We start from the raw sequence: 12,654 nt of genomic DNA, 5'->3' as shown, positions 1-12,654 counted from the left end.
TCGGGAGAAGTAGCGGAATATATTTTAGGGTGCAATTCCACGTATAACCATGGCATGTGTAAACAATATATCATTTAGTGACAACTTTTTGTAAAAAAAAAAATTATTTTTAATTTTTTGTCATTATTCAATCCCTTGGGACAAAAAAAAAAATACTCAATGGTCTCAACATGGCCCTCAGAAAATAGCTTGGGGTGTCTACTTTCCAAAATAGGTTCATTTGGGGGGGGGGGGGGGGTTTGTGCCATCTTGGCATTTTATGGCCTTCAAAACTGTGATAGGTAGTGATAGGTAGTGAGGAGTAAAATAAAAAATGTATGCCCTTAGAAATCCTGAAGGCGGTGCTTGGATTTCAGGGTCCCGTACACGGCTAGGCTCCCAAAAACTCCCACACATGTGGTATCCCTGTACTCAGGAGAAGCAGCAGAATGTATTTTGGGGTGTCATTTTACATATGCCCATAGCATGTGTAAGCAATATATCATTTAGTGACAACTTTGTGCAAAAAAAAAAAGTTTGTAATATTCCCGCAACTTGTGGCAAAATATAAAATATTCCATGTACATGCCTCTCAGTAAATAGCTTGGGGTGTCTACTTTCCAAAATGGGGTCATTTTGGGGGGTTTTGTGCTATTTTGGCATTTTATGGCCTTCGAAACCGTGATAGGTAGTGAGGAGTGAAATCAAAAATGTGCACCCTTAGAAATCCTGAAGGTGGTGATTGGTTTTCGGGGTGCCGTGCGCGACTAGACTCCCAAAAAGTCCCACACATGTGGTATCCCCATACTCGGGAGAAGTAGCGGAATATATTTTGGGGTGCAATTCCACATATAACCATGGCATGTGTGAGCAATATATCATTTAGTGACAACTTTTTGTAAATTATTTTTTTTTTGTCATTATTCAATCCCTTAGGACAAAAAAAATAAATATTCAATGGGCTCAACATACCCATCAGAAATTTCCTTGGGGTGTCTACTTTCCAAAATGGGGTCATTTGGGGGGGGGGTTTGTACTGCCCTGCCATTTTAGCACCTCAAGAAATGAGATAGGCAGTCATAAATTAAAAGCTGTGTAAATTCCAGAAAATGTACTCTAGTTTGTAGACGCTATAACTTTTGCGCAAACCAAAAAATATACGCTTATTGACATTTTTTTTACTAAAGACATGTGGCTGAATAAATTTTGCCCTCAATGTATGACTAAAATTTAGTTTATTCGATTTTTCTTATAACAAAAAGAAGAAAATATCATTTTTTTTCAAAATTTTCGCTCTTTTTCCATTTATATCGCAAAAAATAAAAATTGCAGAGGCAATCAAATACCATCAAAAGAAAGCTCTATTTGTGGGAAGAAAAGGACACAAATTTCGTTTGGGTGCAATATTGCATGACTGCGCAATTACCAGTTAAAGCAGTGCAGTGCGAAATTGGAAAAAGACCTCTGGTCCTTAAGGTGTTTATTGGTCCGGGGCTGAAGTGGATAGACACCCCCCCAGGTACGAAATTTAAAGGAATATTATACTTTTATTGTTTCACTTTAAGCATTATTAAAATCACTGCTCCTGAAAAAAAGGCAGTTTTTAAAACTTTTTTTGCATTGATACATGTCCCCTGGGGCAGAATCCAGGTCCCCAAACACTTTTTAGGACAATAACTTGCATATTAGCCTTTAAAATTAGCACTTTTGATTTTGAATGTTCGAGTCCCATAGACTTTAATAGGGCTCTAAAGTTCACGCAAATTTTAGGTCTGTTCGCAGGTTCTGGTGTGAACTGAACTGGGGGGTGTTCGGCTCATCCTTAACAGTTACAATGCAATTCAATACAGGAGGAATAAGAGGGCCCTACTATCTAGAATCCTCACTGTATTCTGGTGTCGGGAAAACCCTGATCAGTGACTAGAGTTGCGGATCAACAAAATTTTTCCAGCTTGTCTGTCAGTTTAACAATCGACTTCTGTTAAACAGGGACAGCCATGCACAGATCGAAATGCAGCTGGTCCCTGTTGAACTGGCTACATTTTCAATCCATCTATGGCCTGCTTTATTGTGTCCTTATGCTTCTATATTTACATAAAGGGCAGTGACTATAACTGCACAGAATAATGTGATTTCTCCCATTTCTGCCCTGCACTCTTCTGTCTCATTTAATAGACAGCTTCATTTAGTAAAGCAAAAAAAAGTAAATAAAATAAAAACAGTAGAATACTAGGAGGATAGCAGTGGGAGTGCCCTGATACATGGCCGGTTCCTGACAAATCATCTCACCTTCTACTAATACTGAGAAAGTAGATAAAATAAACTCTGAAATAGGACATATGGATAATATAAAATATTATACTATTTTTACTTTCATTTTCATACTACTTGCTTAAAAAAGATACTTTAGTTCTGCTTTACTGACTATTTAGTACTATGAATGCTTACTTTTTCAGCTGCTCATTTTATTGCATTGGATGCACTGCCTCAAAACTTATTCCATGAAAGCAAGTAAGTTGTAGGCAACTGTTTGTATACGCATTTGTTTTTATTTTTGTAAAAGTCAAACTTTAGGCATTTTAAATGATGGGCAGTAGTTCGAGTCAAACTCATGTTCAACTCGAACATTGCCTGTTCGGCGAACAGTGAACAATTTGGGGTGTTTGCGGCAAATTCGAAAAGCCGCAGAACACCCTGTACAAGTCTATGGGAGAAATCTAAAGTGCTAATTTTAAAGGCTGATATGCAAGTTACTGTCCTAAAAAGTGTTTGGGGACCTAGGTCCTGCCCCAGGGGACATGTATCAATGCAAAAAAAAGTTTTAAAAACTAACATTATTTCGGGAGCAGTGATTTTAATAATGCTTAAAGTGAAACAATAAAAGTGTAATATTCCTTTAAATTTCGTACCTGAGGGGTGTCTATAGTATGCCTGTAAAGGGGCACATGTTTCCCATGCTTAGAACTGTCCCTGCACAAAGTGTAATTTCTGCAGGAAAAAAAGTCTTCTAAAATCACTCGCGGCTATAATGAATTGTCGGCTCCCCATAATACAGAGAACAGTCATTGAAAGTCATTGATTAAAAAAAAAGCGTAAAATTAAATGTCACAAATTGGTAAATAATGTGAGAATCCAAAATTTTAGTTAATATTCCATAGAAACATATGCTCACATTTCCACATGCTACATTTTCATGTCTTACCCAAAACAGAAACATCAAGCAGGTGAGCTCAACCAAAGTGTATAAAATAAGGTATTTAGACACGCATATTGCACTGACAAGTGTACTTCTTCCTTCCCTATGTATTAGAGGTAAAAGACAAATGTTAGCAAACTTAAAAAAACTGTGATATATCTTTATAGTGACTATTTGTTTCCTTCTGTGAGGCAAAAGTATAGCTTGAAACAATATACAATTTGTTTTATGTCTTTAAAATTTACGCTGCTTATGCAAAATGTTTTTGCACAAAAAATCTAAAGTTTCAATAATTTTTTTTTATTTATTTTTTTCACAGTCAAAAAGGTTTTATTGAGAGTATGTTCAGGTTTACAATTAGCATAGAATTATAAAGGTTATCAACAATGGTATGTATACAAACATTGATACAATTAGGTAGCATTAGTGTTGTAACTTAGTATCTCAATTAGAACAAAAAAATGAAAGCAAAGATAGATAGAGAAGGGTAGAAACTAGTGATATCACAAGGTAGGTTATGTATTTGAGGAAGGGTGAAGGAGGGTACAGGATAAAGGGGGTTGGTAGTCACGGGGGTGGGATACCATCGCACTAGAGTTTATTTCCTTAGGTTAAGTGTGTGTCCAATAGAGACATGTATAACTCAGTCCTTCTATTTCCTCCTTACTATTTCCTTGCTTCTCTTTAGAGGAATGGATAAGGGAAGTTCAGCTCATAAGTAATTGGTAATCTGGCGAGAGTGTAAAGGCCAGCCAAGGTTGCAAAGTTCTATTAAAGGATGTGCTGCTCTCTTTTTTCATTGCCACTATTTCCTCCATTTTAAAAATGTATTGCACTCTATTTAAAGCGGTAGTAAACCCGCGCGCGGGAGATTTCAGTCTGGCCGGACGAGCGCTGCCGGATTTTCACGGCGAGAACCCCCTTGTGCGCATGCACCGCTGCAGTCAGCGGCGCATACCGAGGGGAATATCTCCTAAACCGTACAGGTTTAGGAGATATTTTTTTTACCTACAGGTAAGCCTCATTATAGGCTTTCCTGTAGGTAAAAGTTAAAAAATTGACCATACAACCACTTTAACCAGTCCTTAACTCCTGGGACTATGGGGGTTCCAGTGGATGGGTATGAGCGTTTTAGTTTTAGCCGCAACTAGTAGGTGTCGAGAGAGTGATTTTTTGTAACGACTTAAGGTAGTTGGGACTAAATCGATCAGGCAGGCGGCTGCGTTTAGTTCTAGATTAGTTTCCGTTATATGTTTTATTCAGGTCTTAATTTCATCCCAGTAGGCGCTAATGAGAGGACATTCCCACCAAATGTGTAAAAATTAGCCTATTCAAGTTTTACATCTCCAGCATTTATCTGAGGTGGGGAGAGACCATCTCCCGGCCTTTTGCGTTGTCAGATACCATCGAGTGAGGACCTTATAGGAAATCTCTTGGTATTTGGAGCTTAATGAGCATTTGTGTGTCAAAATACACTCCTTTTCCCATTGCTTTTCAGAAATATTCATTTTAAGATCATGTTCCCACTTCCTTTTGTGTTTATTGTTATCTGTGTGGGGCATACAAATTAGCCATGAGTATGCAAGGGATGTGGTGTGGGCTACCGGTGATCTTTTTAAGCATATGGATTCCAACTGCGTTAACGGGAGGCAGAATTTGGATTTGTGTTTACCGTTTACCACAAAGTCCCTTAATTGCATGTAAAACCACAGGCCAGGAAAGGCCTTGCCCACCTCAGAGCTAAGTGCGTCAAATGTTTTAATTTTCGAGTTTGTCATGCAGTGGTGAATAAGGAGGTCATGTGGTAGTTTATGGTGTATGCCCAGTGGGAAATTCTGTTTAACTTATCACCTCTGAAACATAACATTTTGGGAGTCTTTATGTCTTAGTGGACGGTGGTGCTTATAACAAAGCAACAGATTTTAGTACAGTGAAGGGGGGGAGCTGCCAGTGGAAAGTAGAATTGGGCCGAACACCCCCCCAGTTTGGTTTGTGCCAGAACTCTCCAACATTGCTAAAGTTTGGACCGGAACCCTATTAAAGTATATGGTATCTGAACTCCCTATTTCCCTATTTTGAAGGCTTATATGCAAGGTATTGGCCATAAAAAGGGAATGGGGGCCTGATTACAGCCCTAGAGAACATGTATAAATGCTATTTTTTTCTTAAAGTTTGTTTTTACAGGATCAGTGATTTTAATAATGCTTGAAGTGAAACAATAAAAATGAAAAAAGCCTTTAAATATAGTGCCTGGGGTGCCCTTAGTCTGACTATAAAGTGGTGCATCTGTATTGGGTATAGAACTTGCTGCAGCAAAACTGAAATTTATAAAGAAAAAATAAATGACATTTACAGTAAATTGCCAGGAATACAATGCCATTGCTGGCAATACAAAAATGTTAAAAAAAACAAAAAAAAACCTTTGGGTCTGGTAAGGGAAACCTCACGCAAAAAAAAAGGTGTGGGGCCCCCCAAAATCCATACCAGACCCTTATCCGAGCAAGCAGCCTGGCAGGTCAAGAAAGGGGGGGGGGGGGAATGAGCACACTCCACAAACCATAACAGACCACATGCCATGGGGGGGTGCTTTGGGGTGGAGGGGTTTTAAAAAGTCCCCCAATGTAGATCAATCATGACGCACACTGCCACCACTGGACCTGAAAAAAATAGGTAAGGGGCGAGGTCACCTGGTGACTTCACCTGTTGGCACCGTCCCCTTGTGTGACGTCACAGACCAGTGCATGCTGGGTTGGTGAGAGCACAAGAGGGTGGTGCCACCAGGTGACCCCTTCCCTTACCTATTTAATGGCAGAGCAGGCATTCAGTGGTTAGCCGTCGTCTCGGGTGGAATGTTTTTTTTTCTTTTTTCAAGTCTGGCAGTGCGACAGGTGTCATGATTGAAGATGGATCTATTGTACATTGTTTTTTTTTTATTGTTTTAATAAAGGAATTGTCAAAAACTACCTCCTGTCTTTATTTATTTTTGACACTTATTTGGTATAATCTTCTGCATACTCATTTACATAGGAGGGCAGGATCTGGAGGCTTCCAGATTCCGATAAGCCCCCTGTCCGGTGACCCCCTTAACCACCGCCCAGGGTTGTCAGCAAAAGGACCTTGTCCCCATTTACATGGGTACATGGTGCTTTGGGGTGGGAGGCAGAGCCCTAAAGACAGGAGTTTTAATGGAAAGAGTAGGAGATTACTCTACTGATGGGATAAGAAGTTCTTGAAGAAGGGAAAGGAGAGGCTAAAAAGGGCATTCATCCCTCCCAAATGACTTTATTTTTACATCAATCCAACTTAACCTGGTGTACTTTTTGTGAAAATTAGGAAGAGGCATTTGGTATAAAACTGTACCATAATAGAAACAATATGAACTCTGCATTTCTCTTTGTACATTTTACCAATGGTAATAATAATATACACTTATTAACTGTTAAACTTTATGACCATGGGTCTTTTTACCATAGTAATGATGACATTATACTTGCTTTAATTATAGTAATTCATTATTCTAGTATTCTAGTATAAATTTGTAAATGGTTAAATGAAAAATTAGGTTCTAAGTCATATGAGAATCTCATGACTATTCGAAGTAGTTAGTTCAACAAGCAGTGAGATTGAGTACACATGAAATCATTGCAACCTTAGAATTATCATGAGGCCAACTTTTTCTCATGGGAATAAACATTTCTTTTTTGTCATCCCTGAAGCAAGTTTTCACATTAAAAATTTTCTAAAATCATATATGTTGAATACGGATGCCTAGATTAGATATGTAAAGCTATGAATGCCTGACACTTGCTACCATATAGCTAAATTAACCACAATACATTATTTCTTTTATAGGTAATGCCTGCTGTTTTCACTTTTGTTTAAAATGTCTCTTTATTTTTATTTTAAAACATACAAATATCTTCAGTCATACAAACATTTATCCCCCCCCCCCCCAAAAAAAGGAAAAATGCGCCCCAACCACTCCTAATCCATTCTCTTACATATATTCTTTCCATTTCCCTGAGGTACAGAACTCCTCCCATTTTTTCCAATTCTTTGAGATCTGATTTTCCACATATCCTTCTTCTCTTATTTGTTTTTCCATATAATATACTTCACTCATCTCACATATCCATTCTGTTATTGTTGGACCAATTCCTTTTTTCCATTTCCGTACTATTACTGCCTTTGCTACTGTGGTCATATAATGCAGAAACTCTATCTCCTTCTGTTTTAACGTTTTCGGTGTGAGGGAGAATAATACTGTATTTATATCTAGTTTTAACCCTATACCTGTCACCTTCTGATATATTTCTATTATCTTATCCCAGAATACTCTTATCTTACAGCAACTGTACCATATATGTTCTAAAGTACCCTTTTCTACCTTACATCTCCAACAGATTTCAGCATTCCCTTTATTTATTCTATTCATTACCACTGGGCTCCTATACCATCTTATTACAATTTTATAATTCTTTTCTTGATATTTAGTTGGTATGGATAATTTATGTATTCTACCAATTATCTCTTCCCATTCTTTCTCAGTCAACTCATTCCCTGTTTCTCCCTCCCATTTTTTCACTCCTACTATTTTTTTTAATGTCTCCAGAAGGAAGTAATGAGTTATATATTTTTTTATTTAATTAATTAAATTTTTATTCGCTTTATCCTTATTTACTGCTATTTGTTTGAATAGGGTTAATTGTCTATTAATCATTATCGCAATTGGGTCAATAAATGCTCTCAACTGACAAAATTGTAACCATTTTTTTTTTATATTCATGTCCCAATTCCTGGAACACTGCCAATTTTCCAACAATCAAGATTTGTATTAACCACTCATGCTCATCCATATTCCATTTTAAATATTTTATAACTTTTAAAGCTGGCTCAAATTCAGGATTAGCAAATAGTGGAGTCATAGGGCCAATTAAAGAAGACAATTTCCTTTTTTTTATTATACCATCCCACATTTTTTATGTTGTTCTTACAAAAATAGGTAACTCCTTCTCTTCTGGTCTTAAATTAGGTTTTATCCATGGTCGATATTTTATTTTCACCCCAAATATATCTACTTCAAATTTTACCCATTGTTTATTTTTTGCATTATGTTGCCAATCTGTTATTCTCATTAAAGAGGTTGCTTGAAGATATTCAAAAAAATCAGGCAGTGCTAATCCTCCATTTTTTTGTTCTAATTAGTACTTCTCTACCTACTCTAGGGGTCTTATGTGACCATACAAAACTTTCTACCATTTTTCTTAGATCCTTCATAATCTTGTTTGATGGTATAACAGGTACTGTTTGAAAAATATACACCATAATTGGTAATATCTCCATCTTTACAATACTTATTTTTTCAAGCCATGAATAAGTTATTTTATCATATTTTCCTAAAAGTTTTTTTACCTTATGAACCGCCACATTATAATTCATATCTTGTAAGAGCTTTAAATCTCTTGGAATATATATTCACAAGTAGGGATGAGCCGAACACCCCCCTGTTCGGTTCGCACCAGAACCTGCGAACAGACCTAAACTTCGTGTGAACTTTAGAACCCTATTAAAGTCTATGGGACTCGAATGTTCACAATCTAAAGTGCTAATTTTAAAGGGTAATATGCAAGTTACTGTCCTAAAAAGTGTTTGTGGACCTGGGTCCTGCCCCAGGGGACATGGATCAATGCAAAAAAAAAGTTTTAAAAACGTCAGTTTTTTCAGGAGCACTGATTTTAATAATGATTGAAGTGAAACAATAAAAGTGTAATATTCCTTTAAATGTGGTACCTGGGGGGTATCTATAGTATGCCTGTGAAGGGGCGCATGTTTCTGGTGCTTAGAACTGTCCCTGCACAAAGTGTCATTTGTGCAGGAAAAAAAGTCTTTTAAAATCACTTGTGGCTATATTGTCAGCTCCCAGTAATACAGAGAACACTCAATGAGTGTTCTCTGTATTAGCCGACAATTCATTCATTCATTGATAAAAAAAAAAAAAAAAGCGTGGGGGTTCCCCTAAATTCAATTACCAGGCCCTTCAGGTCTGACATGGATATTAAGGGGAACCCTGTGTCAAATTAAAAAAAATTGACGTGGGGGTCCCCCTAAATATCCATACCAGACCCTTCAGGTCTGATATGGATATTAAGGGGAACCCCACATCAAATTTTTTAGAAAAATTGACCTGGGGGTCCCCCTAAAAATCCATACCAGACCCTTTATCCGAGCACGCAACCTGGCAGGCCGCAGGAAAAGAGGGGGGATGAGAGATCGGCCCCCCTCCCTCCTGAACCATACCAGGCCACATACCCTCAACATTGGGAGGATGCTTTGGGGGTCTGTGACCCCTCAATGCACCTTGCCCCATGTTGATGAGGACAAGGGCCTCATCCTCACAACCCTGGCCGGTGGTTGTGAGGGTCTGCTGGCGGGGGGCTTATCAGAATCTGGAAGCCCCCTTTAACAAGGGGACCCCCAGATCCTGCCCCCCCCCTGTTTGAAATGGTAAGGGGGTACAAAAGTACACCTACCATTTCACAAAGAAAGTGTAAGAATGGTTAAATAAAACAAACACACTTTTGAAAAATTCCTTTATTACGAAAAAAAAAAAAAAAGAAGGATTCCAGCGGTGCTAATCCACTCTTGCTATCCAGCGACGAATCTCCGGGGTCCAGCGATGGATGATCATATCCAGCGACGGGGGATCTCTCAGTCCAGCGCTGTCCATACATCCATCTTCTGTCTCCACTGCGGAGACACTGCGGAGATCCCAGCGTTGACGTTTCTTATATTAGGAGGACGGGGCCACCCGTCACCTGACCCCGCCCCTCTGATGCTGGTGAGGGAAGCCAGGGGTTCCCCAGTGACATATGGGTGACCCCGCCCCCTCTGATGTAACGCAGGTTTCCATTACATCAGAGGGGACGAGGTCACCCATACGTCACTGGGGAACCCCTGGCTCTCCTCCCCAGCGTCAGAGGGGGCGGTTCCCCTTAATATCCATATCAGACCTGAAGGGTCTGGTATGGATATTTAGGGGGACCCTACGTCAATTTTTTTTAAAATTTGACACAGGGTTCCCCTTAATATCCATGTCAGACCTGAAGGGCCTGGTAATTAAATTTGGGGGAACCCCCACGCTTTTTTTTTTTTTTTATCAATGAATGAATGAATTGTTGGCTAATACAGAGAACACTCATTGAGTGTTCTCTGTATTACGGGGAGCCGACAATATAGCCGCAAGTGATTTTAAAAGACTTTTTTTCCTGCACAAATGACACTTTGTGCAGCGACAGTTCTAAGCACGGGAAATATGCGCCTCTTCACAGGCATACTATAGATACCCCCCAGCTACGAAATTTAAAGGAATATTACACTTTTATTGTTTCACTTTAATCATTATTAAAATCACTGCTCCCGAAAAAACTGCCGTTTTGAAAACTTTTTTTTGCATTGATCCATGTCCCCTGGGGCAGGACCCAGGTCCCCAAACACTTTTTAGGACAGTAACCTGCATATTACCCTTTAAAATTAGCACTTTAGATTTCTCCCATAGACTTGTATAGGGTGTTTCGGCTTTTCGAATTTGCCGCGAACAGCCCAAATTGTTCACTGTTCGCTGAACAGGCGAACAGGCAATGTTCGAGTCGAACATGAGTTCGACTCGAACTCGAAGCTCATCCCTATTCACAAGTATTTTATCGCATCTTGTTTCCATTTAAATGGGAAATCTTTTTGTAAAACTGTTTGGATATTTTCCTCCAGTGTGATATTCATCAGTTCAGATTTATCATAATTTACTTTAAAATTACTCAGTTCCCCAAATCTATCCAACTCTTTTATTAAGTTCGGTATTGTTATTATAGGGTTGGTTATATACAATAAAAGATCATCTGCATAAGCAGCCATCTTATATTCTTTACCCTTAACATTTATCCCTTTAATATCTTTATTTCCCCGTATCGCTTCCATAAGATGTTCCATTATCATAACATATAAAAGTGGTGATAAAGGGCACCCTTGTCGAGTTCCATTTGATATTTTTATATATTCTGATAATATCCCATTTGTTCTCACTTTAGCTCTTGAGTTTTTATATAATGCAACAATCCTTCCTAACATTTTGGGCCCAATTCCTATTTGCTTCAATACTTCCTCTAAGAACTGCCATCCCACCCTATCAAATGCCTTCTCGGCATCTATAGTCAATAGGCATGCTGGGATGGCAGTTCTCTGAGCGTATTCCATCAACGTACACATTTTAATAATATTGTCCCTTGTTTCTCTCCCTTTCATAAATCCCGTTTGTTCCAGATTTATGTGATCTGATATAATCGCTGTTATTCGTTTAGATATGATCTTTGAGTATATTCTTATATCTATATTTGTCAGAGATATAGGTCTATAATTCTTATATAATGATTGATCTTTTTCAGGTTTTGGTATTAATACAATATGAGCCTCTGTACTTTGTACCGCAAATGGTTGTATTTGAGATATAGAATTATATGTTTTCTTAAGTATAGGTATAATTAAGTTCTAAAATATCTTATAAAATCTAGCGGTATACCCATCTGGGCCTGGACTTTTTCCCAAGGCTAACTCTGCAATTGCCTGTCTCTTCTGTTGAGATTTCTTGCTCCAACTCCTCAGACTTTTCTTTTGAAAATTTAGGTATAGCCGTTTCCTTTACGTATTTCCATATCTCCTCTCCCTTATCCCCTTTCTCCTTATATTCCTGCAGCTCTTTTATATTATATAATTTATAATAATAAGTACAGTAGGTGCTGCCGACATTGTGTTTCCAGTGCGACAGTATCGCGCTGGTTCCCGGCGACGGGCTTCTCTAACCAGCGCGATCCCGTTGCACTGGCTGCAATAGGAAAATGTCATTTTTCCTATAGCAGCCAGAGCAAGGCGACAATGTCGCCTCACTCATGAAGCCTGCATGCCTTCACGGGGGCATACCAGGCCCTTAGGTCTGGCAGGGATTTTAAGGGGAATCCCCTTCGCCAAAAAAAACGGTGTGGGGTCCCCCCACAAAATCCATACCAGACCCCTATCCGAGCACGCAGCCCGGCCGGTCAGGAAAGGGGGTGGGGACGAGCGAGCGCCCCCCCCTCCTGAGCCGTACCAGGCCGCATGCCCTCAACATGGGGGTGCCTTGGGGAAGGGGAGGGCCGCGCGGCCCCCCCACCCCAAAGCACCTTGTCCCCATGTCGATGAGGACAAGGGCCTCTTCCCGACAACCCTGGCCGTTGGTTGTCTGGGTCTGCGTGCTTGGATAGGGGTCTGGTATGGATTTTGGGGGGGACCCCACGCCGTTTTTTTCGGCAAAGGGGATTCCCCTTAAAATCCCTGCCAGACCTAAGGGACCTAAGGTTCCTCCCAAGGGGGAACCCATGCCGTTTTTTTTTTTTACATTTGGCGTGGAGTTCTCCCTTAGGATTCATACCAAACAGTGCCTGGTATTGGCGGGA

The 12,654-nt window shown here is 39.4% G+C and overlaps 1 protein-coding gene across 1 annotated transcript in view; it reads right to left on the bottom strand.

Moving 5' to 3' along the window:
* The window catches only part of LOC143988160 (putative cation-transporting ATPase 13A5), a 240,005-nt gene that overhangs the window by 65,200 nt on the left and 162,151 nt on the right, over positions 1 to 12,654 (bottom strand). Inside the window, exon 21 of the mRNA XM_077487487.1 lies at positions 3,182 to 3,278. Coding sequence (XP_077343613.1) covers positions 3,182 to 3,278 — 97 coding nt within the window. The remainder of the gene's footprint in view (positions 1 to 3,181; positions 3,279 to 12,654) is intronic.

This window comes from Lithobates pipiens, unplaced genomic scaffold (genome assembly GCF_037356315.1).
Source record: "Lithobates pipiens isolate NorthernLeopardFrog02 unplaced genomic scaffold, aLitPip1_a1.2 Scaffold_18, whole genome shotgun sequence".
Taxonomy (NCBI): domain Eukaryota; kingdom Metazoa; phylum Chordata; class Amphibia; order Anura; family Ranidae; genus Lithobates; species Lithobates pipiens.
Note: the sequence above shows the minus strand (reverse complement) of the source record. Positions and strands in the feature narration are given on the sequence as shown.